This window comes from Protobothrops mucrosquamatus, unplaced genomic scaffold, assembly GCF_001527695.2.
Source record: "Protobothrops mucrosquamatus isolate PMUCROS unplaced genomic scaffold, P.Mucros_1.0 scaffold1861, whole genome shotgun sequence".
NCBI classification, from domain to species: Eukaryota; Metazoa; Chordata; class Lepidosauria; order Squamata; family Viperidae; genus Protobothrops; species Protobothrops mucrosquamatus.
In genome coordinates, this window is record NW_015387990.1 from 82,675 (window position 1) to 108,817 (window position 26,143).

Below are 26,143 nucleotides of genomic sequence, written 5' to 3' on the forward strand. Positions count from 1 at the left end.
CACGGCTGGAGTGTTTAAGGGGTTCCCTTTCCGGCAGGTTTCTCTCTCGTGCTGAACCAGGGAGGCCCGGCGTCGGTAGCTTTTCCCGCAGTCTTTGCAACTGTAGGGCCTCTCCCCGGTGTGCACCCTTTTGTGCTGGCTGAGGTTCGAGCTGTTGCTGAAGCTCTTCCCACAGTCTGTGCATTTGTGAGGCCTCTCGCCCGTGTGGATTTTGACATGCCGGCTGAGCTGGGATTGGCAGGGCCACCGCTTGCCGCAGTAGGAACACTCGTAGGACGGGGCCTTGGCTGGCTGAGCGTAGTCAACACACGGGCTGCTCTTTTTCACACATTCGGTGGCCGTCTTTTGGGATAGGTGCTCAGGAGCCATCTTCCGGCTGGGGCTTCTGTCTGAATCGTCTTCCTTGCGAACCACATTTCTTCTTGGCATCTTCCTGGCTGGGTTTCCTTGGGTGTGTCTTAGTCTCTCTTGACCTCCTGGCCTTCCTGCTACTTCAGGTACCTGGAGAAATGTCCCTCTGCCTCTTTCTGAGGAGATGTCACTGAATTCAGCCATCTGGGCACTTTCCTGATTCAGCTCCTCATTCTCACATCCTGAAGCAAAGCAAGGATCTGGGTTAGCCTGTCCTCGTCGGTCTTTTGTGGACATCCTCCTGAATTCTCCATGCTCCATTCTCTGTGGGTGGTGACGGCGGCTCCTGTCTCCATCACCTGCCCAAAGAGAATCACAAACTCAAGTCTAAAACATTGGCATTGAACTGGAGAAAATCTGAGAACTTTCCTAAAACAACAGAGGAGTTGACGGAATCAGGTAGGATGCGGATGAATAAGAGATGAGTTTAACACCTTTCTTTACATTAGGTGAACTAATTCTAGTACACGGAGGGTGTAACCAAGTTTGGGTAATGAAACATCTGCAAGAAAGCAACCAAGTTCAGAGAGCACCAAGGGCCTCTCATTTCAACCCTGAGCTACAAATATTTTCCGTTATTGCAGCTAATGATTGCACAACTTAAACTGACAGAATTTGGCAAGTCTGAAAGTACAAATCTTCTGACATCTCCTTTGCAGTCCAAGAAATTAGGGAGACTCCCTCATCAGCCTATTTCTCCACCCAGCTGAGGGCTATGCCTTCTCTTATCTGACTATTCCCTAGGCCAGGGGTAGACAACCTTGGCTCTTTTATAACTCGTGGACTTCAACTCCCAGAATTCCTGAGCCAGCCACGCTGAGGGGACAGGGAGAGGTTTCCAAGCTGAGCCATGCTGGCTCAGGAATTCTGGGAGTTGAAGTCCACGAGTCATAAAAGAGCCAACGTTGCCTACCCCTGGCCTAGACAGTGTCTCTGGGCCCCGTCTCCCACAGTTTTTCCCATACCATTACCACATGAAAAGTGACTCAGCAATCCCAAACTGAGAATTTAGCAGGAAAGATTTTCTTTCTGCATGAGGCTGCCATAGCATAGTGGCAGAATATGCCCTTTGTGAGCAGAAACCTCAGTCTCTAGGCACGCTGGCTGAGGAATTCTGGGAGTTGAAGTCCACAAGTCATAAAAGGGCCAAGTTTGAAGACCCCCTGGTTTAAACCATTTGTGGTCAAGTTCAGCCCCTCCTTCCAACAACACTTACTGAATAAGGGAGGGTCATCATCGCTATTGGGCTCAACCTCCGTGGAGTTCCCTGGGTCCTCTGTATCTGATGGGTCCAATTCTGCCTTGGGGGAATTAACAATCACCTCTTCATACGGCTCCAGTTCCTGCAAAGCAGATCAGAGACAGAATCCAAATCAGTACAATAGGGTTGAGGAATCAGGGAAATAAAAGGTCGGATTGCATTGGGTTGCCCAGCAATAATAATAATAATAATAATAATAATAATAATAATAATAATAATAATAATAATAATAATAATAATAATAATAATAATAATAATAATAATAATAATAATAAAGTTGCAATGATGAACATGAGCCGAGTATGGAAAAGCAAGGACATCAAATATAGGTTGGTTCGCTCTATTGTGTTTCCCGTGGCTACCTATGGTTGTGAAAAAGCAAGGCAGGAAAAAAATGGAATTGTTTGATCTGTGGGGCTAGAGAAGGCTCCTGCACATTCCTTGGAAAGCAAAGGTGACTAACAAGCGAGCACCAGAATGCCCAACACCAGGACATGTCACTAGAAGGCGAAAATCACGAAACTGCATCTCATACAGAGGGATAGAATCAAGATCACGTGAAGTGTTAATGCCACTTTACAATGCCTTGGTAAGGCCAAACTTGGAATCCTGCATCCAGTTTTGGTCACCACGAGGTAAGAAAGATGTTGAGACTCTAGAAAGAGTACAGAGAAGAGCAACAAAAATTATTAGGGGACTGGAGGCTAAAGCATATAAGGAACGGTTGCTGGAATTGGGTATGTCTAGTTTAATGAAGAGAAGGACGAGGGGGGACATGATAGCAGTATTCCAGTATCTCAGGGAGTCAAGCTATTTCCAAAGCACCTGAAGGCAGGACAAGACCCAAGGATGGAAACTAACCAAAGAGAGAAGCAACCTAGAACTAAGGAGAAATTTCTTGACAGTGAGAACAATTAATCAGTGGAACAATCTGCCTCCAGAAGCTATGAATGCTCCAACCCTGGAAGTTTTTAAGAAGAGACTGGACAGCCATTTGTCTGAAATGGTGTAGGGTTTCCTGCCTGAGCAGGGGGTTGGACTAGAAGACCTCCAAAGTCCCTTCCAACTCTGATTCTATTCTATTCTATTCTATTCTATTCTATTCTATTCTATTCTATTCTATTCTATTCTTGACTGAATGGATAACATCACCACCACCACCACCATCATCATCATCCCTGTCTCTTACCCTATGCTGTGATCAGCACCAAGGCTGACCTCCAGCACAGGACAATTGGAAGCTTGGGACAATCAACCGGCATTCATTTCCAGTTTTCGGCAAAACTGTCCCGTAGCAAAAAATGAGTTCCTTTTACGACTGCCGCAAAAAATGTTTTATGACTGTTACAACTTACAACTGGTAACGGGCAGGCTCCATTAAAGTTGTAATTTGAGGAATACCTTTATATTCCAGTCAAGATTTCCAGAATTTGGCTAGGAAAAGCTCTTACCTGCTGTCTTCTCTGCAGATTCAGGAGGAAATCTTCTGCCAGGGTGACAGCCTGGGCGCAGGTCTGCGGTCTGCCTTCTCTTACCCAACCTTGTACATTCTCAGGCAGGATGGCGAGAAACTGCTCCAGGACCACCAGCTCCAAAATCTGCTCCTTGTTATGCCTCTCCGGCTTCAACCACTGGTGGCAAAGCTTCCAAAGCTGCTCGCAAACACTTCTGGGCCCTTCAGCCTCCCGGTAGCAGAACTGACGGAAACGCTGGCTCTGTTCTTCTAAGCTCTCCGTGTCCTCCCCCCAAATCTCTTCCTTCACTTGCACAGAAGAATCTGGGTCCTTCTCACAAGTCCTGCACAAGGTCTTCTGGCTGAACGCCTCTTCTCTAGACCGTAGCCTGGTCTCTGCTATCCCTTTCACGGAGGGGAAAGAAGCTTGACGTTCTCTAGGACCCTCCTCCAGCGGGGGCCGAGCCAGCTGTGGACATCTTTCTGAGAAATAAGGCGCCTGCATGGTCTTCAGGAATTTCTGCCACTGGGTTTCCCAGCGCTGTTGCAGTTCGTCTTCCGGTTCCTGCTTGATTGGCTTCAAAAGCTTTTGAAAATGAAGCTCAGGCCCGATTCCGGCATGGGTGGCTTGGAGGTCCTTCTGTACAGCCTTGGGTTTTTTCCCTTTTCCGTTCCCTTCAGGGTCTTCCTGTTCCATTTTTACTTCCTGTTGCCCTGCAAATTACAATCAAGGTCACCAACTTCGTTCCTGGCCTCGTGTCGCTTTATTTCTTCCAAAGAAATAAACCCCATCTTAGACCCCACAAAGTCTAAGATAGTATGCTATTTAAAATCCCTATTTCCTATAAGCTAATGCATATTTATTTCCAAAACATTTTTGTTTTGTTTTTACCATAATTAAAAATATATTTAATCTTTAAATATTCCATTTAATAAATCTAGTCCTCTAGTCTTTTAACTCTTATTCAAAACATTTTTTTAATCCACTGTAATTTTCTTAAAGTCAATCACCTTTAAATATCTAAAACATTTCCTTTATATAAGCCATTCTAATTCTTTTATATTACTCATATCAAGAGATAAAATAAAAAGAAGGAAGAAAAAGAAAATACTATGTTACTTGAGGGGCTCTTCCCTCTTAAAATCAAATTCATATCCAAAATTTTTCTATTTCTTTAACCATATTTGAACAGGTGTTTCTTTTTTAAATATTCTCTCTGATAGGCCCCATCGTCTATTTCAGGGGTAGGCCACCTTGGCTCTTTTGTGACTCGTGGACTTCAACTCCCAGAATTCCTGAGCCAGCCATGGCTCAGCTTGGAAACCTCTCCCTTTCCCCTCAGCATGGCTGGCTCAGGAATTCTGGGAGTTGAAGTCCACGAGTCATGAAAGAGCCAAGGTGGCCTACCCTTGGTCTAAGGAAAGGGTGAAGTTCAGCAGACACAAAAGCATTTGTGAAAGTTGCTTCTCTTCAGAGTTTTCCAAAAGGAAGGAACAACCAGTTTTCCTGGTTGTGGATAATAATTTGGCCCACCAAGTGTCTTCCCATACCCAACTAGGATCTCCCCAAAAGCTCTACTTCACACAATAACACTATTAGTCTCCCCATCACCACCATTAGCACCAGTGTCTCCTAGACATGCTGGAAAAACTTAAGATTTATCAACCCGACAGATAGGAGTTCTGTCAGACAGGGTTCCAGTAAGTTGGAAGGCATTCATTGGATGCCTTGATTGAGCTACATATAATTAATATTCCCAGTAGGATCCATTTAGCTAGATCAGAGTTCCCCAACCTTTGGGGATTGGCAGCCCGGAGCGGGGGGCGGGGGGATGTTGAGACTCTAGAAAGAGTACAGAGAAGAGCAACAAAGATGATTAGGGGACTGGAGGCTAAAACACATAAGGAACGGCTGCTGGAATTGGGTATGTCTAGTTTAATGAAGAGAAGGACGAGGGGGGACAGGATAGCCGTGTTCCAGTATCTCAGGGGCTGCCACAAAGAAGAGGGAGTCAAGCTATTTTCCAAAGCGCCTGAAGGCAGGACAAGAAGCAACGGATGGAAACTAACCAAGGAGAGAAGCAATCTAGAACTAAGGAGAAACTTCCTGACAGTTAGAACAATTAACCAGTGGAACAACCTGCCTCCAGAAGCGGTGAATGCTCCAACACTGGAGGTTTTTAAGAAGAGACTGGACAGCCACTTGTCCGAAATGGTATAGGGTTTCCTGCTTGAGCAGGGGGTTGGACTAGATGACCTCCTAGCTCCCTTCCAACTTTTTTATTATATTGGATCATCGCACAGTCAGCCAGATGTTCAGACTGGATTTGGCATTTTGTCTACCTATCGAGTCCTTACCAAGGATCTGGGATAGGCAGATGTGGATGTTTGATGGTATTACAGATATCGTCGCAGGATGGAAGCAGTTCCTATATTATTATTATTATTATTATTATTATTATTATTATTATTATTGTTGTTGTTGTTGTTGTTGTTGTTGTTGTTGTTGTTATTATGGAAGCCAGATTCACTTAACAACCATGTTCCTAACTTCACAACTGCAGTAATTCACTTCACAAATATGCCAAGAAAGGTCGTAAAATGGGACAAAATTCACCTAACAACACCTCACTTAGCAACAGAAATGTTGTGCTCAATTCTGGGTGTAAGTTGAAGAGTACTTGTATTATAAAAGACAGCCCTTTATAATTACAGTTAAGCTAATGCACTGTACTCTCAAACTCCTAGGCCTCTAGGAGAGGACTTAAGATTGAGGATGGCACATACTATCCATTGGTTGAGAAGGGAATTTTATATATATGAGTGAATGAATGAATGAATCAATCAATCAATCAATCAAAAAGGAATTAATGGCCTCTCCATGAAAATGGCCTTTTGTAATACTGCATCCTATCCTGACTCAGGACTAGTGATATAGGTGGGCAACCTTGGCTCTTTTATGACTCGTGGACTTCAACTCCCAGAATTCCTGAGCCAGCCATGCTGAGGGGAAAGGGAGAGGTTTCCAAGCTGAGCCATGCTGGCTCAGGAATTCTGGGAGTTGAAGTCCACGAGTCATGAAAGAGCCAAGGTTGCTTACCCAATATAGGTAATGGTTTTAGATGGGAGTGTGTGGTGGAGCTGCAGGCTCTGACTATGTCTTCTGCAGTCCCTGGAACTCCCTCTGAGTGAGCCCCCACCTCCACCCCTCCAGTTTTCAATAGTTTCTGAAGAACATACCAAAACTCTAGAGTAGTGCCTCTCAATCTTGGCAACTTTTAAGAGGTGTGGACTTCAACTCCCAGAATTCCCCATAGGGCTGGTGAATTCTGGGAGTTGACGTCCATTCGTCTTAAAGTTGCCCAGGTTGAAAAACGCTGCTCTAGTGCAACCTATAAGCAAAGGAAGTCTCCTTCGTGCACCTAAATAAACCAGAAGTAAAGGGAAAAATCCAGTCTGATGTGGCTGATGGTTCTGCATCGATCAGCCTGAGATTACAGGCAAAGGAACCAGCAAACTATTCCTTGCCCATTTGTAGAGTAGATCAAAAGTTCTTGACTAGTCATCTTCCCTTTTATCTTTCCAGTTTGATCTTTCTAAGTTCCCTCCCTTCCAAAAATAAACCACCTTTGCTGTGGTTTGTGGGGATCCTGCTGGCTAAGCAAAGCAATGCTCTGGAGATCCACCCCAAATCTTTCCTTGAAGGGACCAGGGCTCTGCCTCTCTTTCTTCTGGATTCCCCTCTTGGTCCCAGAGAATGGGGGAAGGTAACATAGAACATAGAATCGTAGGGCTTAAAGGAACCTCAAAGGTCTTCTAGTCCAACCCCGTGCTCAAGGCAGGAGATCAGTTTATTTTTTTTTTTAAATCTCCAGCGATGGGCTAGTCTGGGGCAATGCAGGTCCTCCCAGTGCAGGAGAGTTGCAGCGAGGCAACCTGTTTTGCAAAGCCTGCTCAAAGGAGGGGATGCCTTTCCTTCCCTTTCCGCTAAATCTTCCACTCACCTCCTCCTTGCAGCCGTTGCATTGCAGCCTGTTGACCTCCGGCAGCGGTGCTCCTCTCAAGCTGCAAAGGGGAAATAAATAAATAAAATGCAGAACCGAGCTTCTCACGACTAGTCAAAGAGTGGAGGGCTAGGAAGGAGGAAGGAGTCTGCCTCTGGGCGTCTCTAGCAAGCAGATCTCGGTATAATTAACCCCTTCTGGGCCGCTGGGGGGAAGAAACACCTTCGGAGCACGATGATCACTCATAGAGGGGGGTTTTTTTGTGGGGGGGTGTTGTTGTGGATTTGGAAGAGAAGGGCAAATAAGCAAAGCTCATCGCGTAGGACAGTGTTTTTCAGCCTTGGCAACTTTTAAGATGGGTGGACTTCAACTCCCAGAATTGAATGGCTGGCTGGGGAATTCTGGGAGTTGAAGTTCAACCATCTTAAACTTGCCAAGGATGGAGAAACACTGTGTAGGCAACCTTGGCTCTTTTATGACTCGTGGACTTCAACTCCCAGAATTCCTGAGCCAGCCTGGCTCAGCTTGGAAACCTCTCCCTTTCCCTTCAGTGTGGCTGGCTCAGGAATTCTGGGAGTTGAAGTCCACGAGTCATAAAAAAGCCAAGGTTGCCTACCCCTGGTGTAGGATAACTTTTCCCAAATGCATGCCCGCTGTAGCTCCCATTAATCCCAGCCCAGCCCATTGTATGCACTCAGAAATCCAGATCGGGGGTGCAAAAATCCTGGTGTCCATGGGCACTTCTCTACAAAGCTGCCTTGGCCCGCACCCAGCATGTGGAGAGTGATATGACCTGCGGCCTTAGCCTGTTGCATAGACAGTGTCAGGAACAGAGGTGCAGCATTTTTGTGAAATGGAGCAAACTGTGCCTGGAACACAACAGACCTTCACCAAGGGGATGTTGGCAATTGTTAAAAGCCTTAAAACAAGAAAACACAAAGTTAAAAAAAAAGAACCTGGTAAAGATAACAGGTGGGAACAAAGAAAAAGACGAAAAAGGGGTTTCAATCATATTTGTTGTAAAGCGTCTTCAGGACTCTTTGAACGCCAGTAGGGTGGGGGCCATTCAAAACTCAAGGGCAACTTAATTTTTAAAAAATGAGGTTATGCATCAGGCTAAACCACAGTCAAACCTCAGGGGCGTAATGGTTACTGGACAAACCATTTATCTGGGGGGTTTGCCTAATGCAGGGGTAGGCAACCTTGGCTTTTATGACTCGTGGACTTCAACTCCCCAGAATTCCTGAGCCAGCCATTCTGAGGGGAAAGGGAGAGGTTTCCATGCTGGCTCAGGAATTCTGGGAGTTGAAGTCCATGAGTCATAAAAGAGCCAAGGTTGCCTATCCCTGGCCTAATGCATGGCATCATAAACTAACCCTGAGGTTAATTCAGTCATCTAGTTAACCAAGTTTTCTATCATAGCCAGAGAGCCATCCTGGCTAAAACCTTATATAAAACTCCCCCACCCAAAAAAACCTGAATGGGATGGTAATCTTATTAGCTTGATCAATCTCTCTCTCTCATTTTGTGATTAATTTTTAAGGTGAATCATAATATAATAAAGAGCACAGAGTATCCAAAATTGTGATTGAAAAGATCTAAGGCTACAAAAGAGAGACCATATATTATTAATAAGAAATGAAGTCAGTCTCAACCATCCATAAAATACTGCTCCATCTTCTCACTTACAAAGTAAAAGGATATTTCAAAAATCAATAAGGAACGCATCTCGTGAATCCATTCTTTAATATTACTTTCTAATTGAACAGTATAATTCTCTTTCCCAAATCTAATAAAGCTGCAATTCTATAATTATCTGGAACCAAAAGAAAAAAACAAAGCCGCAGCTGACCATGATCAATCATAGGAATTAAATTTCTTACAAAAGAAATCTGATACAGTACACAATTTTTATAAACATTGTTTGAGGTATCCAATAAGAAGACAGCAACATTTTCTGATGGATCCATTTCTCTCTTGAGTAACAGTGGGGAAAAAAAACATGGAGCTACCAGAAGCAGGGAGATGATGATAACCCAATAAAAACCTAATGGAAACAGCTCTTGGGTGAAAGAGTTATTACAACGATAGACGGAATTGCATACCACCTTATAGGAGTTACCTTCCACTTTTCCACTGCAAATCATTCACAACCAGCTTGAGCCAAGATTGTCCAATGAAGACCAAAGACAGGACATGTACCAAGCTTTGGAATGCCAGCAGGCCCCGTTGCTATGGGCAACGCTCAACAGATGCCCAGATGCCATGGTGATGGAGTAGACCAGGGGTTTTCAAACTTGGCTCTTTTATGACTTGTGGACTTCAATTCCCAGAATTCCTCAGTCAGCATGCCTGGCTGAGGAATTCTGGGATTTGATTTCCACAAGTCATAAAAGGGCCAAGTATGAAGACCCCTGGAGTAGACGTTTGGGCCTTGGAGAACAGTTAGATACACGTGTCCATGGTCAAATTAATTTGGGTAGGGAGAAAGCTGTTTCTCAAGGAACTGTGTTTGCAAAATCACTTTTGAAAGAAAAAGCAAGGAGCTATGTTCAGGACACACAGTGAGAAACTTTACAGACCCACATATAGGTCCATCAAATACTATTACTCATTACTCATTTTCGCTTTAAAAATTAACCAGACTTAACTTTAGAGGTGGAATCAAGTAGAAGGTAGGGACTGCTTCTGTATTCACCTTATGGTTTCTTAGCATCCTAGTAGTATCTAGTTTATGGACACGACTTTAAATATGAAATAACCTTTACTATTGTGATTGAATAAATGAAATAGACTAGAGGTGTCCAATTTTAAGACCTGTGGAAGTGGAAGTATTAATACCACTTTATAATGCCTTGGTAAGGCCACACTTGGAATACTACATCCAGTTTTGGTCACCACGATGTAAAAAAGATGTTGAGAGTCTAGAAAGAGTACAGAGAAGAGCAACAAAGATGATTAGGGGACTGCAGGCTAAAACATATAAGGAACGGTTGCTGGAATTGGGTGTGTCTAGTTTAATGAAGAGAAGGATGAGGGGGGACATGATAGCAGTGTTCCAGTATCTCAGGGGCTGCCACAAAGAAGAGGGAGTCAAACTGTTCTCCAAAGCACCTGAAGGCAGGACAAGAAGCAACAGATAGAAACTAATCAAGGAGAGAAGCAACCTAGAACTAAGGAGAAACTTCCTGACAGTTAGAACAATTAACCAGTGGAACAGCCTGCCTCCAGAAGTGGTGAATGCTCCAACACTGGAAGTTTTTAAGAAGAGACTGGACAGCCATTTGTCCGAAATGGTATAGAGTTTCCTGCCTGAGCAGGGGGTTGGACTAGATGACCTCCAAGGTCCCTTCCAACTTTATTATTATTATTATTATATACCTCAGTGAATCACTGTGACCGTGTGAACACCGGTTGTTATAGCAAGCATAACAGAAGTGGAAACCCATTGTTCATTATAAATGCAGTTTTGGTAAAAAACCAGAAATGCCGGTTTTCGGCAAAGCGGCTGTAAAAAAGTCACACGACCATGCGACACGGCAAAGGGCTGAAAATCTGTCCTTGTTGCCCAACGCCCAAAGTACGGTCACGTTGATTCCCAATGGGATACCCAATCCTCCAAATGTCTGATGATTTTCAGGTAGGCTGTAGCGTCAAACAGTCACTAATAGCATCATCAATGGAGGAATAGCTCCACATCAAAAGGGCTGATTCCACGGCCATGGCCATCTGGGCCTTTTTTGACTGACATACACGCCATCACCACTCCTAAATGTCCTCTGACACAAGAATCTTTTCTTTTTTAAGGGACAGGAAGTGTAACATTCAGGAGAGGGGTGGAAGAAGGTCGAGGTCTTAACGTTTTCCTCCCAAGATCAAACTCAACCGTTTTTCACATTCTGAGCATTTTCCCGGGGTTTGCCCAGAGGGCTTTTTCAAAGGGGCAATGAGGTTAGGCTTCCTGATTACATTTCGCCCGCAGTCCAGACACTGGCTTGGTTGAACTTTGGTGTGGACACTCTGATGCATCCTAAGGTGAGAGCTGTTTTTGAACGTTTTGCTGCAGAGCGGGCATTCAAATCTCTTTTCTTTCAATTGCATTTGCGCATGTTCAGGATCCAAACTCGGGGACGGTCCCTGGGTGCACTCAGGACACTTTGAGACCTTTTCCGCCTGGTCCCCGTGCTGTCCGAAACCTTTCCCGCGCTCTAACCACCTTGCAACATCTTCTCCCACGTGGACCTTCTGATGCCGCAAAAGGACCGAGCTGGAGAAGAAACTTTTCCCACAATCCGTACACACGTAGGGCCTCTGCCCTGTGTGGATCCTCACGTGCACCAGAAGGCTGGACCTCCTGTCAAACGTTCTCCCGCAATCAGAACACAGGTAGGGTTTCTCTCCCGTGTGAATCCTCTTATGCAACAGGAGGTGTGAACTCCACCGGAAACTTTTATCACAATGAGAGCAACGGTAGGGTTTCTCTCCCCTGTGAGTCCTCTCATGAGATTTGAGATCCGAGATGTTTCGGAAGTTTTTTCCACACAGTAAGCACTTGTGTGGCTTTTCTCCAGTATGGATTCTCTCATGAGCTATCAGACTGTGTCTCTGGCTAAAGCTTTTCGTACAATGGGAACATTTGTGCGGCTTCTCTCCTGTGTGGACTTTCTGATGCGCAAGGCGCTGCAAGTTGTTCCGAAACGTTTTCCCACAGGCCGAGCACTCAAACAGCTTCTCTTTGTGAGTCTGCACGTGCGCCAAGAGCTCAGAGCTGCGTTCAAATATTTTCCCGCAGGCAAAACATGCCAACAAATCTTCCGCCAGGTGAGTCTTCTTGTGTTCCACCAGCTCCGATTTCTGACCGAAACTTTTTCCGCAGTGGGAGCATAGAGTTGTGTGAATTCTCTCGTGCGACAGGAAGTGCGAGCGCCGGCTGAAACACTTCCCACAGTACAAACAGACATACGGTTTCTCGCTGGTGTGGATTCTCTGGTGCACTATGAGACTCGACTCGTTTCGGAAGTTTTCGCCGCACACAGAGCATTTGTAAGGCTTCTCGCCCGGATGGGTTCTTTGGTGTTTCAAAAGATCGGATTTCTGACTACAACTTTCCCCACACTCGGCACACACATAAGGCTTCTCCTCCGCGGAGATCTCCTCGTGAGCATGACAGTCAAACGTCTGCCCGCAATGAGAGCATTTGTGGGGCTTCTGGCCTTTGTGGATCCTCTCACTTTCTCCACAGTGAGAACATTTGTAGAGTTTCTCGCCAACGTGGGTCCTCTCGTGGGTCAGCAGATGGGAGCTGTTACCGAAGTTTTTACCACAATGCCAACATCGGAACAGCTTCTCTTCTGCATCCGGGCTTTCAGTTGTTGTAATCTGCAAGCTTTGTTGCCCCCCTTCCCCACTCCCATTATTATATATCTTCTCCTCCTCTTGGACAGCAGGGCCTCTGAGTCCTGGGCAAACGCTTTGGGGCTGAACTAACTGGTCCACTCCCTTCCTAACATCACTTCCATTCTGCCTAGGTGCCACGTCATGGCTTCCATTGTTCTCTTTGAAAACTGGCAGATCGCTCTCGATGGCAGCTTTCAAAAACATCCTTAGAGGCTTCCTTCTCTCAGAATTCATCAGCTTTGGTTCGCCATCTTCATTCAGCCACCCGATGCCTGCTAAAAGAAAGAAAGGAAACTGGACATTGACCGGAAAGTATTGTGTTAACATGCTCTCTTGTTTGGCCATCAGTTAAATAGCTTGTCCGCTTTTACAAAACAAGTTAATATCCTCACAAAACAGGTCATCCTTTTGCCCAGTGATCTGCCCTGATGATGTTACCTAGCTTGGTGATGAAATATCTGCAAGAAAACAACCAAGCTCAAAGAGCACCAAGGAACACAATGATTGTGACTAGTTATACTAGTCTCCCACTAACTCTTTGCTAGCCACAAATTTTGTATATATACATACATACATACATACATTCAAAATTTGTGGCTGGCAAAGAGTTAGTGGGAGACTAGTATAGCTATTTCAGGCTCATTAGCTCTCATCAGCTAGTCACACCCTTCAGGGATTCGAACCTGGGCAGCTTGCATGTTAGGCAGCTGTATTACCCTTTTGAGCCACAGGTTCCCCTACTCCTGTCAGCAGAAACCAGGGAGGATATATAACTTATCTGTTGGGTGAGGCACCCGGTCTACCAAATATAAATCAGTCTGTTCTGCGTTTCGCTCCAATCTAGGAGCATGTTTTTCAGGCAGATGTCACATACTGTGAGCACTATAAATTCAAAATTTGTGGCTGGCAAAGAGTTAGTGGGAGACTAGTATAGCTATTTCAGGCTCATTAGCTCTCATCAACTAGTCAGGGATTCGAAACTGGGCAGCTTGCATGTTAGGCAGCTGTATTACCCAACAGATAAGATATATATCCTCCCTGGTTTCTGCTGACAGGAGTAAGGGGGAACCTGTGGCTCAAAAGGGTAATACAGCTGCCTAACATGCAAGCTGCCCAGGTTCAAATCCCTGAAGGGTGTGACTAGCTGATGAGGGCTAATGAGCCTGAAATAGCTATACTAGTCTCCCACTAACTCTTTTGGTTGTGCAGAAAAAGCTTGATGGGTTGATATTTGGATCAAAGTACTGGATGGAAAGGTTCAAGTGTCCACTGTGGCAGGGATCTGATCACCAACCATGGCAACTTTAGGACTTGTGGCCTTCAATTCCCAGAATTCTTCAGCAGCATGGCTGGCTGAGGAATTCTGGGAGTTGAGGTCCACAAGTCCTAAAGTTGCAAAGGTTGGAGACCCCTGCACTACGGGATGAAAATCACTGCATGGATTTCTATCACTTACTTTCAAACTGACTTATCTTGGAGGCATCTCCATATAGTCCTTGAATGAAAATCCGGAAAATAAACAGAATGAAGAATATATTATTGGTAGAAATTTAATTATTGCATTAGTATTTATGTAGATACAGTAGTGGTCAAAATTGTGGAAAGCTTTTGGGAAAAGTGTACAGTAGAAGTGCCACCCTTGGTTAAGTTTCCACCAATTTTCCTTCTAATTTCTTTATAACTGTAGCCTTGTTCACTTAATAATACTATTTTACATTGCTTTCTGGGCAACCAGTCGACTCTTTGCACCATTACTTTAATTTTATTACATTTTACAAGCTCACTAAAATGAAAGAACACAAAAAACCCCAACCAACTTGATAGGGATCATATAACACACTGACAAGTGTCCTCCTCTCAGCTTCAATACAGGACATCAATAACTGAATCCTACTGTGATCTGATTGGCTCATTGCCAAAACAAGATGACACCTGATTGGCTCTCTAAACAGTCATGCTCATTGGCTACAATCAGATGAAGGAAAGCTACCTAATATCAACCTAAGCAAGTTGTGCTTCCTTTTTCTGGTTATTTGGCTATAGCTTTTCATAGAATACAGTACAGATAACCGTGGTATCCGCAGCAGAACATCCAGATTCAGCCATAGTTTCATTCCATACAGCATTAACCTTGTGAACTCTCAAGCTTCCTCCTTCCGTTATATATTCAAGATGGACAATGTTTAATATTATTTGTTATGTATATGTGGGGGTGTGGGTCTATACATATGTTGTATATAGTATGTTTTAGGTGTGTGTCATGTATGTGTTTCACTTTGAGAGCGGGCAACTAAATTTCATTTTTGATGTGTGCCGTTCTGCCCACGGTAAAAAAAATGACAATAAAACTTATCTTATTTTATCTTATCTAACAAACTATGTTGCATTACATTCTTGATTAAATTATCTTTCCATTGATATATAATTTTAGGGTAGTACTCCCCCCCCAAAAAAGTGGTGTTATTAGCCATCAAACCTCAAAAATACACTTTTCCCAAAAGGTTTCCACAATTTTGGCCACTACTGTATGTGCTGAGTTTATGGATGTTTTAGAATTACGCTGGTTATTGGGATCTCTGATGGTTTATTACGTTACACCAGAGATGTTTTGATTGTTGCCATGAGTCAGCTTGGATTTGAAGGCACACGAGTTTAGCAAATGAATACATAAAATGCATCACAGACGTGGCAAACATTTGCTCTTTGTTCTGCTTTCTTGCAATTCAGGGAAAAGCCAGAATGATCTGTCTCCAAGAGCCAGAAAGCAAAAGAGATTTATTTATTCATTATTCAATTTATGTGCTAGCCTAGTGATGGCTAACCTTTTAGAGACCGAGTGCCCAAACTGCAACCCAAAACCCAGTTATTTATCACCGGGTGCCAGGTGGGCGTGGCCCATTGGGTGGGCGTGGCTGTGGTGATCATGGCAGTTTGGGTGGGTGTGGCCAAGGTGGGCATGATCACCTCAATGTTGCTCATGGGGAGGGACGCCTGTGGGGGCCGGGCAGGGTTGGGGGAGATCCAGGGGGTCTCTGGCAGGTAGGGCGGTAGGCAGGAGGCTCGTCCTGCGGGGTGAGGTGAGGCAAGGTGGGGGTGCCATTGTCACAGGGCAAGGTGAGGCAGGGGCCGGGGCGGCGGCTGCCTGACACCATCGGCCCCTGCACACAGAGGCCAGTGAGCACATGGATGCTGGGATGCATCCAGCAATGAGGGACCTCAGCGAGTTAGCGGGCGGCTGGTTGAAGAGGGACGGTTGCCATCTCCGGGGCATGGCGAGCGTGCCCACAGAGAGGGCTCTGAGTGCCGCCTCTGGCACGTGTGCCATAGGTTCGCCACCACTGTGGTAGCCAGTTCTCAGGAACTTACTCAAGTTGTGGCTGCTCTCTGGTTTACTCATTCCAAAATCCTCATCCTTTGGTGGTTCTGACGGAAGCTGGTTTGACTTGAGCATTTTTCCAATATCTTCTTCTGACATCTCTGTCATCTGGAAAAGAGTGGGTGGGGGGAAGGAACAGTTCCAAGTGAATTCATGGTGAAGTCAAAATGTGCAGGGGGTGACCAAGCCATTATTTATATATTTATTTGTATGCCAGCTTTATTATTTTTAGAATATAACCCAAGGCAGCAAACATATCCAACCCATCCTCCTCCTCCTATTGTCTCTGCAACAACAATCCTATGAGGTGGGTTGGGCTAAGAGAGAGAGAGAGAGAGAGACTGGCTCAAAATCACCCAGCTGGCTTCCCTAGCTAAGGTGAGACTAGAATTCCTGGTTTCCAGCCTGGTGACTTAACCACTAAAACATTATTTACTGATTAGAGCAGGGTCTTCAAGCTTGGCCCTTTTCTGACTTGTGGACTTCAACTCCCAGAATTCCTCAGCCAGGCACGCTGGCTGAGGAATTCTGGGAGTTGAAGTCCGCAAGTCAGAAAAGGGCCAAGTTTGAAGACCCCTGATCAAGATAAACCAGGGGTCTTCAGACTTGGCCTTTTTATGACTTGTGGACTTCAACTCCCAGAAATCCTCAGCCAGGCACGCTGGCTGAGGAATTCTGGGAGTTGAAGTCCACAAGTCATAAAAGGGCCAAGTCTGAAGGCCCTTGGATTAGAGGGACAGTTCTCTATTCTTCAGGGTTTTTTTTTTAAAAAAGAGGATTTCTGAGCAATTCATTCTGATTTTTTTTAAAATGAGGAACCTGATAAACTAGTTTGGGAGTCTTAGCTGTATTTATTTAAATATATTTATTTAGCTTCTACCTTGCCAGAATTCAAAGACTCCTGCAGTCTAAAGCAATAAAAGCATAAAACAGTACAGATAAAAAAGACAATAAAATCCTATTTTATTTTATTTTTTTAAAAAAAGTTTGGCCGCCCCTAGGGCATCTTCAGGCTATTGGGAATCAGACACATGATAATTTTTGTTTATTTCAAACATTTATTTTCAGATTCCCTTGTGCAGAAAAGTTTATTTCCTAGGTACCGTGCAGTGATTTCTTATGCAGCTCCAGAAATAATCATTTTAATATTTAAAAGGCTGACTCCCATCTATTCAATAGGACAGATTATATCTCCAACGTATCATTTTTATTTCTTTGTATGCTATCTCTATTTCATAAAGGAATGATACCTATTCTTGCATGATACATATACTATACGACAGTGGTGGCGAACCTATGGGACGCGTGCCAGAGGCGGCACTCAAGAGCCCTCTCTGTCTGCACGCGCACCGCGGCCACTAGCAGCTCGCGCAGGTCCATTAGACTGCCGCCACCCGGAGCAGCAGCCCTGCCCAGCATAAAGCAGACAAAATGGCCAGCTAGCAAGCTCGAGTAGAGATGTTAGAATATCGAGTGGCCACACCTACTTGGCCACACCCACCCAGTGTGACCACCCTGGCCACGCCCATCCAATGGGCCGCACACCCCGCCCTTCCTGAGGGAACCACAATGCTGATGTAGCCCTGGCACTTTGCAATAAATAAGTGGGTTTTGGGTTATGGTTTGGGACTCGGTCTCTAAAAGGTTCGCCGTCACTGCTATACGAGAAGACCGAACTCCAATGAGATTTAATCTTGTGAGATTTTGTAGGCAATTTTTTTTTTAATTTCATTTGGGGCTTCCAAGGGTGCCTTTTAGAAGTATCCCAGATGCCTGGATACCCACAAATACATTGCCCGCAAATTTTCCATGAGATTCTCTCCTTGAGCCAGCACAAATTTCTTTTTTGTGTGTGTGCCTTTAGAGTCAGTCTTGACTCTGGGCAACTACAGGATCAAGTCCACACAGTTTTCTTGGTAGCATTTTTTCAACCAGCTTTAAGAACATTCTCTTTAGGTGACCCAAAAATATCCAGCTAGCTTTGTGCTTTAGGCAGGACGAGATCCCACAATCTTCCAATTTGTAGCCTGGTACCTTTAACCAAGCACCAAACTGGCTTTCCAGCACCCATACTTTCATCTCCATCCTTGAGCAGTTGTCTCCTAATCCAGGGGTCCCCAACCCCCGGTCTGTGGACCGGTACCAGACCGCAGCATGCCAGCAACCGGGCTGCACAAACAAGCAAAGCCCCATCTGCAGGATGCAGGCAGCACACAAAACCACGCCCCCTCCGGTCGGCGGAAAAACCTCTCTCCACGGAACCGGTCCCTGGTGCCCAAAAGGTTGGGGACCTCTGCCCTAATCCCTTGTCCTCATCACAGGGACTGTGTCGTGACAGATGGAAGATGCTGGTGAGCAGGCATGCATTTTTTTTATATTATATTATATTTTTTATTAATTTTTTACACAAGCATAAGTCATTCAATAACTGGTAAGCAATGTGTTGTCTGGGTTACATTTGTAAAAACAGTCCTTAACAATTGATTTCTATAGTCTGTATTCCATATATTAATTTTGGTTAATTTCCTCTTTCCCCGAAACATCCTTTTTTGCAAACGTTAATACAATTCTTATTGTTTTAATAAATGACAATTTAATATATATTTTTTCCAATATTCCTGAAAAATAATCATCATATTAATACATTTCTTTTCTTTCCAATCATTTGGATTGCCTTATCATCGATCCTGTTACAATCCTTATTTTAGTTTATTTCTCCCATCAAATTCTAAATATTTTTACTGGTAAAGGTTTTCTCAGCGATTAGTTACATTTACATTGACAGACTTAATTCTATTTTTTCCATATAGGCCATCTTCTCTCTTTTTTTTTTCATTTTTCTTCTTTTCCCCTTTCTTTTTACTCTTATATTTAATACTTAAAAAACGTTAAAATGTGAGATGGCATGTATTTTTTTTTAATCAAGATTGGGGAGTAGCTAATTTATATTGTGTGGTTATAAACCCCAAAATAGCAATGTTCCAAACTGCAAATACCCTCACCTGCCGTTCCCATGTCTGGGTCTCCTGTCGCTTCAAGAGGAACTCCTCTGACAAGGACACTGCATGGGCACAAGTCTCTGGGCCATATTTCCTGAGCCAATTCTGCATATCCAGAGGCAAGGCAAACAGAAACTGCTCCAAGGTCACCAGGTCCAGGATCTGCTCCTTGGTGTGTTTCTCTGGTTTCAACCACTCACGACAAAGCTCTTGAAGCTGCTGGCAAAAATCTCGAGGTCCCTTGGCCTCTTCGTAGCTCAGGGTCCGGAAGGGATGGCATCTTGTCTCCACCCTGATGGCTTCTTCAGCCAGATCTCCCATCTTCTCCTTCCCACCACGGGCAACATCCAGAAGGGTGTCCCAATCGTCTTGGGTTGTCCCAACGAGATGAGTCTCGATCTGGGAAATCCACATTTCTTCCGACCATTTGCTGGTATCCATCCCTCCTTGGGAGGACATCCGAGACAATTTAGGACCACCCCAGAGCTTTGGCTCCAGGAACTGTGGAACTTCTCTTCTTCCCTGAGGACCCTGCAGTGTCTTCAGAAACTCTTGCAACTGGGCATCCCAGTTCTTTGACGGATTTTCCTCTGGCTCTTCTTTCACGTTATGTCTTGGTTCTTCCTTGCTTTTCCCAAAGTTTAGAAAATGTGTTCTTCCTTCTCCTGGCTTGGGGTCAATGGAGTCTTGTTCTTCCGTTTTTACTTCAGGATTCATATTGTGATGTAGCGGAGACCCGACAGCCTCTACCTCTTGCACAGTAGACATTTTGTCCTTCAAGGACTGGCCTGGTCTATCGTCGTCTTTATTAGCAGCATTCCTCGGAGGCTATTGCGGCATTATGCAACAGATTTGAAGCATTCAATGAAACTTATTCACCGATCGAAGCATCCGCATCTTCCCCCTTTTTGAAAATGGCACGAGTGTGCTTTCCACTGAGAAGTACTAGATAGGAAATAAGAAAGAAAAGGTATTGGAACCAAAGCTCTGTTTTTCTGGGGACTTTTTTTTTTTTTTTTTACAAATGCAATGTTTACTAATAGGCTTAAAAGGAGATGGGGAGTACTGGATTTATTCTAATGAATCACATTTCTCATACACAGTGCTTTTTTTTCTAAAAAAAAAAAAAAAAAGTGCCAGAACTAACACACAACATACAACCCGCCTTGCCTACCCTACAAGGTTCCATCCCAAAAAGGTGCCGGAACTCCGTTCTGGGCGTTCTATGAGAAAAAAAGCCCTGCTCATACATACAGCAATGATCCCAGGAGACACAAAGCCATTTTACTCCTCAATTTTTATGAATTACCCAACTATGCTCATTTGATCCTGATGATAGCATAGTCATTCCTGACCTAAGTTATGTTGTCACCTAACAGCAGATAAGGATTATTGGACTGAACAGTCTCAATAGACCGATTCACATGTAACACTAAATCCTCATGAGGCATTCATGCCTCATCCTAAGCAATAAAACGGTGTAGTGAAAGCATGAAACCCAATCAAACAGCCACCTGCAAAAGCCTGAAATCTAAATGCAATTCAACTGCAAACCATAGACATGGATTACATTAAGCCAGGGCAAGCTTCACATTCTAATTTTGTGCAGGTCCTCCTCTTTTAAGGCACAGCAATGTGCTTCCCGTTAATTTGTATCTCACGCATATCCAAATGATCATCCATGCAATGTACATGCGTCTCACATGAAGACTACCCAGTCGTGAGGACATTGTACAAAAGACCTTGCTAGGACTGCTAATGGTGCACCCCAAGGGACAAAAGTGCAAAATGTAAAAGAAGACACATTACCCAAACAATTGCAATAGCTAACGTAGAAGAAATAGGATCGAGTGCATACCCCCAGTCAACGTGGTTGAGATGCAGAGGGAACAAAAAATTCAGGCAAAAAATTCTCCCTATCCTCTTTGTGCCCCACCCCCCGCCCCCACCCCACTATAAAGATCTAGAAAGAAAACATTAAAATCATCGTCCTTTCAGGATGCAGACAGCCCTAATAAAGCATCTAATTTCATTCGCCGGGGTCTCTTACAGGAGACCCCAATAAAACAGCCTTTGAAAACATTATCTGACACTGCTGCGGCTTTTTAAAATGACCTGTTTTTTGTATTGCGCTCCTTAAAAATTTGCAAATTCACTGATCTCTCCAGCCTTACAACGTGCAGCAAAATGATTCCCCGGCGCAAACAGAATGGAACTTTCCTTTGGATACAGGCTTGCGTCTCTCTAGCCTTTACAAATTCTATTGCATTAACCCTTCCTAGCAATGTTCCTTAGTTGTGGGCATACCAGGGTGGTAAGCCTGCCCTACACAATCAAGGTAGTAGAAGGTACTCTTTGATTAATCTACGGCCTCAACTGATCCCAAAATTTCTGTTGCTAAGCAAGACAGTTGTTAGGCGAGTTTTACTCCATTTTGCGACCTTTCTGGCCACAGTTGTTAAGTTAATTTACTGCAATTGTTAAATTAGTAACAGGGTTGTTAAATGAATCTTTCCCACTGACTTTGCTTGTCAAAAGGTTGCAAATGCGATCCTAGGAGTCTAGGACACTGCAACTATCATAAGTACAGGTCAGTTGCCAAGCGTCCGAAGTTTGATCACGTGAGCACGGGGATGCTGCAGTGGTCGTCAGTGTGAAAAAGTCACAATCCATTTTTTCCAGTGCTGTTATAACTTTGAACAGTCCCTAAATGAATGGTTGTAAGTCGAGGACTGCCTGTATTCAGGTTAAGGACTACTGTACTTGTTCGGGGACTGTTTAAAACTATGAAGTTTATTTTCATCATAATGGCCTAAATGAGGGGTAGGCAACCTTGGCTCTTTTATGACTCATGGACTTCAACTCCCAGAATTCCTGAGCCAGCCATGCTGGCTCAGGAATTCTGGGAGTTGAAGTCCACAAGTCATAAATTGCTAAGGTTGCCTACCCCTGGCCTAAATGTTTTAGGTTAATAACAACAACAACAACAACAACAATAATAATGAAAAGTTGGAAGGGACCTTGGAGATCATCAAGTCCAACCCCTTGCTCAGGCAGGTAACCCTATACCATTTTGGACAAATGGCTGTCCAGTTTCTTCTTAAAGACTTCCAGTGTTGGAGCATTCACCGCTTCTGGAGGCAGGTTGTTCCACTGGTTAATTGTTCTAACGGTCAGGAAATTTCTCCTTAGTTCTAGGTTGCTTCTCTCTTTAGTTAGTTTCCATCCATTGCTTCTTGTCCTGCCTTCAGGCGCTTTGGAAAGAAAAGAATCGAGTTTGCTTAAAACGGCAAGTTGGTAATTTCCCTCTCCCTCCCCAATTAGAACGTGCAATTTAATAATAGCGATGGCAATAAAACTATCCCCTAAAGCAGTGTTTCTCAACCTTGACAATTTTAAGGCATGTGGACTTCAACTCCCAGAATTCCACAGCCAGCAATGCTGGCTGTGGAATTCTGGGAGTTGAAGTCCACATGCCTTAAAATTGTCAAGGTTGAGAAACACTGCCCTAAAGCACTGGGGTTTTTTTTGTTTTGTTTTTTTTTTTAAAAAACGTGGCAACGTTAAGATGTGTGGACTCTAACTCCCAGCATTTCCCGGTCATCGTGGTCTCTAAACACTTCCGCTAGCCCGTTTCAATGGCAATGAAAGAGTTAAAGCCATAGAGCTGTCACTCCTAGAGGGGCGTCATAGATGGCCGAGGGAAGCTCCTTCCTGTTTGCCGCTGAGCCCGCGAGTCGCTCCCGTGGAGGGCCGAAGAAGAAAGGGCAGGTAAAGGAAGCGAGGCGGCGGGTTGTGGGGATCGGCTACACGCGTCACGGCCGTCGTAAGTAGGCCTGCGAGAGAGCTGGGCTACGGAAAGAAAGAGTCGGGGTGGTTTCCCATCTCTTTGCCGCCGTGCAAGTTTTAAGGCTGGTCCCGGGCAAGCCCAATAGGATACTAATGATTGTTTTCCCACCAATTTCACCCATTAGATATACAGCAAACCAGTTTAAACTCCAGTTTTGCGTTTCCCACCGGCCATGTCTGACAAACTCCTCTTTTTTGGTAGGGCAAAAGAATGTGAGCCGTAATGCAAAATTCAGAGATCTCAACAGACAATAAGTCCTCTTTTGTTTTTTCCCCCCCAGCTCTCTCTTCCATAAAAGCTTTTTGTGTAGGGACATAACGGGTGAAAATTAGCATTTTTTTAATCATTCAACCCCAGGATCTTAGGAAGGCAGGTTTCAGCTACCGGGTAATTTTTTTTTTTTTTTGCTTTGTTATTTTGATCTGGGAAACCAGAGGTGAAATACTTTGCTGGCGGGAGGGGAGGGGATCTTGGCTGTCAAGTATCCTCCAAACTCTATAAAATGATGAGTCTACTGGTTGGGAAAAGGAAAAAAAAGAGAGGGGGTTCCTTTAACACTTTCCAGATAGGAAATTAAGACGATCTCTTCCTGTAATGAATATAATAGAACAGATCTTTGCTGTGTGGGAAGTCAGCCCCCCCCCACCAGAGAAGGAAATATTAAAAGGGCAGAAAAGTATATTTCCTCAAAGGACCTTAAAGAGGCAGGAAAGCATGCTCAGTTTTTCTTAATAGCCCTAGGTCTCTCTCCCCCAAGCAGGGACCAGCTCTATAGAGATGCAGATGTAAATCCAGGGAGCTAGAAGCTTAGGACAGTGATGGCGAACCTTTTAGAGACCGAGTGCCCAAACCGCAACCCCAAACCCACTTATTTATCGCAAAGTGCCAGGATCGCATCAGCATTGTGGTGCCCTGGGGAGGGGGGGGGGCAGGGAGGCACCTCTGAGTGCCATCTCTGACATGCAAAAACTGGTGGCAAAAAAAGGGGCCACCGTGCTGCAAGGCACAAAAATGGCCACCGCCACGCCACGGGGTGCAGATACAAGGCGCTGCACCACGTAAGAACGGGGCAGGGTTAGTGGGCACTAGCCCCGACCCATTTGCAGCACGTGCGTGCTCGCGGCCCCATGCGCGCATGCACACATGTAAAATGCTTCCCCCTCCCTTTTCTTCCAGTCCGCCAATCGACAATGGTTGGTGACCTCTGCTCTACCACCTCTACTCGAGCTTGCTAGTCGGCCACTTCGCCTCCTTTGTGCTGGGTGGGGCTCCTGCTCCAGGCGGCGGTGGCGGCCTTAAGGACCTGCTGCTGGCAGCGGTGACGCACATGCCAACAGAGAGGGCTCTGAGTGCCACCTCTGGCACGCGTGCCATAGGTTCACCACCACTGGCTTAGGAAGACAAAGACACCTAAAATCTGCATACCTCATCCAAACTCTAGGAGTCATTAGCCCCAGCACCAGGGAAGCAGGATATGACCTTTGGGACATAATAGGATTAACCCATCACCATCAGAATACCAGAAAAGCACACTCAGACTCAGGTCAAAGTTCATGCCACAGGAACAGGAAGCAACTCCAAACAAAAGGCTCCAGAGGGTATAAAAACCACTCCCCACATGTGCTCAGACCTTTTTTTCTCTCTCTCTCCTCTTTCCTGCCAGAACCATCTTTCTGTCTGGCTCTTCAATAAACTGCAACCTTCTTTTTAGAGCAGTCACCATGTTGTTTATCCCCGGCTTCGACTGGACCACGATGAAGACTTTTTCTTTCAACAGCTGTATCTAATAACAGTGTTTCTCAACCTTAACTTTCAGGCTTGTGAACATCAATTCCCAGTATTCACCTCAACTTTCAGGCTTGTGGACTTCAGTTCCCAGAATTCCCCAGCCAGCATGCCTGAGAAGCATATGCTTAATACAATGTTTCATTAGAGGTGTCACTCAAGCTGCACTCCAGTTCAATGTTCCTCAACCGCTGGAATGTAAAGCCCCTAAAATTCTCCAGCCTTCCTGCTGTGGTTGAGAAACATTGAACTGTACAATATAAATAAAGGCAAATCTCTGAACTCCATTTTTCACTCCCAAGCCCCCAATCCTGCTAGTTCCAAGTATATAAGTCATCCAGGAGCACCATCTCTTCATAAGAGATCCCCAGAGGTTTTGGAAAGTGGAGTGGCTTCCAATTCTTGAATAATTACAACAGAAATGTTTGTGTATTTATGTATTTGCTTGCAATGGTTGGAATATCTTTTAGTCCTGTCGTTTTCTATTTTTCAGTGTAGGAGCAAGAGGAAGTTCTGCTATCTCAAAGACGGCAATTAGAAATTCTTGATGCTTCGCTGCTTTCCTTCCAAGCAGTTTTGTTGAACGATTCTTTTAGGCTGTTGATAACTGGAAGGATCTAAGAAGACTTCTGCAGTGGTTCTCAAGGGTTGACACTGAAAAAGAGAAACAAAACAATAAAACAAAGCTAGTTTCTGGGGAGGAAATGGCCGTTGCACATAAAACAGAGGCAACCAAGGGTCTCCTGAAAGAAAACGTAGATCCAGAAATAAAAATGGAAGCGCAGTGTTCTTCAGGCCTTCAGTCTGGAGAAGGAAGGAGAAGAGAAGATTTCCCAGAAACTGGGAAGATTAAGCAGGAGTTTATCCATCATGTGAAACAAGAGCCAGAAGAAGGACCATCTGGAAATTGGGATGCCCAACTGCAAGAGTTTCTGAAGACGCTGCAGGCTCCCGATTCTGGTGGAGAAAGCCCTTCAGTGGCCTGGAATGACTCTAAAGCCACTCAGGTGCTCTCTCAGAGGATGAGGGATGCCAGCAACTGTCCCAGAGGAGTTTGGATGGCTCAGGCCCAGCCACATCTGGCCACTGAAGCCCAGCGGGACTATGAGAGTTCTTGGGAGGTAGCATCCAGCGGGAAGGGGCAGAAGGGGGTGGTGAGCGGGCCTGGAGCCAGGCTGGAGAAACAGCGCCAGCAGTTCCGGGAGCTGTCTTACCAAGAAGCCGAGGGGCCTCGCGAACTCTGCAAGCATCTCCAAGAACTTTGCCACGAGTGGCTGAAGCCGGAGAAACACACCAAGGATCAGATCCTGGATTTGGTGACGCTGGAGCAGTTCTTGGCCACCTTGCCTTCGGATATGCAGAGCTGGCTGAAAGAAAACGCTCCGAGGACCTGCGCCCAGGCTGTGTCCCTCGCAGAGGATTTCCTTGTGAAGCAGCAGGAGGTCAAAGGCTGGAGCAAGCAGGTGAGCCTCTTTGGATAACGGCGACCTTGAAAGACGGTCGAGAGTGTGCGAGGCATAAAATCTCCTGTATGAATGAGACTGCAGTCTTGGCTAACCTAACTTTTATTTTATTTTTTTTAAAATAATTTTTATTAGCATTTTGCT

At 44.9% G+C, this 26,143-nt stretch overlaps 3 protein-coding genes across 3 annotated transcripts in view; 1 reads left to right on the forward strand and 2 right to left on the reverse strand.

Annotated features, from left to right (window-relative positions):
• Nucleotides 1–10,984: 10,984 nt before the first annotated feature.
• Nucleotides 10,985–12,730, reverse strand: LOC107294194 (zinc finger protein 271-like). Its single transcript, XM_029285558.1, has 4 exons — nucleotides 12,643–12,730; nucleotides 12,306–12,480; nucleotides 11,811–12,233; nucleotides 10,985–11,726 (listed from the first exon to the last, which is right to left on the reverse strand). The coding sequence occupies exons 1-4, from the start codon at nucleotides 12,728–12,730 to the stop codon at nucleotides 10,985–10,987; spliced, it is 1,428 nt and encodes a 475-aa protein (XP_029141391.1).
• A 6,085-nt stretch (nucleotides 12,731–18,815) lies between these two features.
• On the reverse strand, nucleotides 18,816–19,846 carry LOC107294195. Its single transcript, XM_015823407.1, has one exon. The coding sequence runs from the start codon at nucleotides 19,667–19,669 to the stop codon at nucleotides 18,824–18,826; it is 846 nt and encodes a 281-aa protein (XP_015678893.1). The 5' UTR covers nucleotides 19,670–19,846; the 3' UTR covers nucleotides 18,816–18,823.
• A 5,394-nt stretch (nucleotides 19,847–25,240) lies between these two features.
• The window catches only part of LOC107294196 (zinc finger protein 287), a 6,415-nt gene continuing 5,512 nt past the window's right edge, over nucleotides 25,241–26,143 (forward strand). Inside the window, exon 1 of the mRNA XM_015823408.1 lies at nucleotides 25,241–25,999. Coding sequence (XP_015678894.1) covers nucleotides 25,241–25,999 — 759 coding nt within the window. The remainder of the gene's footprint in view (nucleotides 26,000–26,143) is intronic.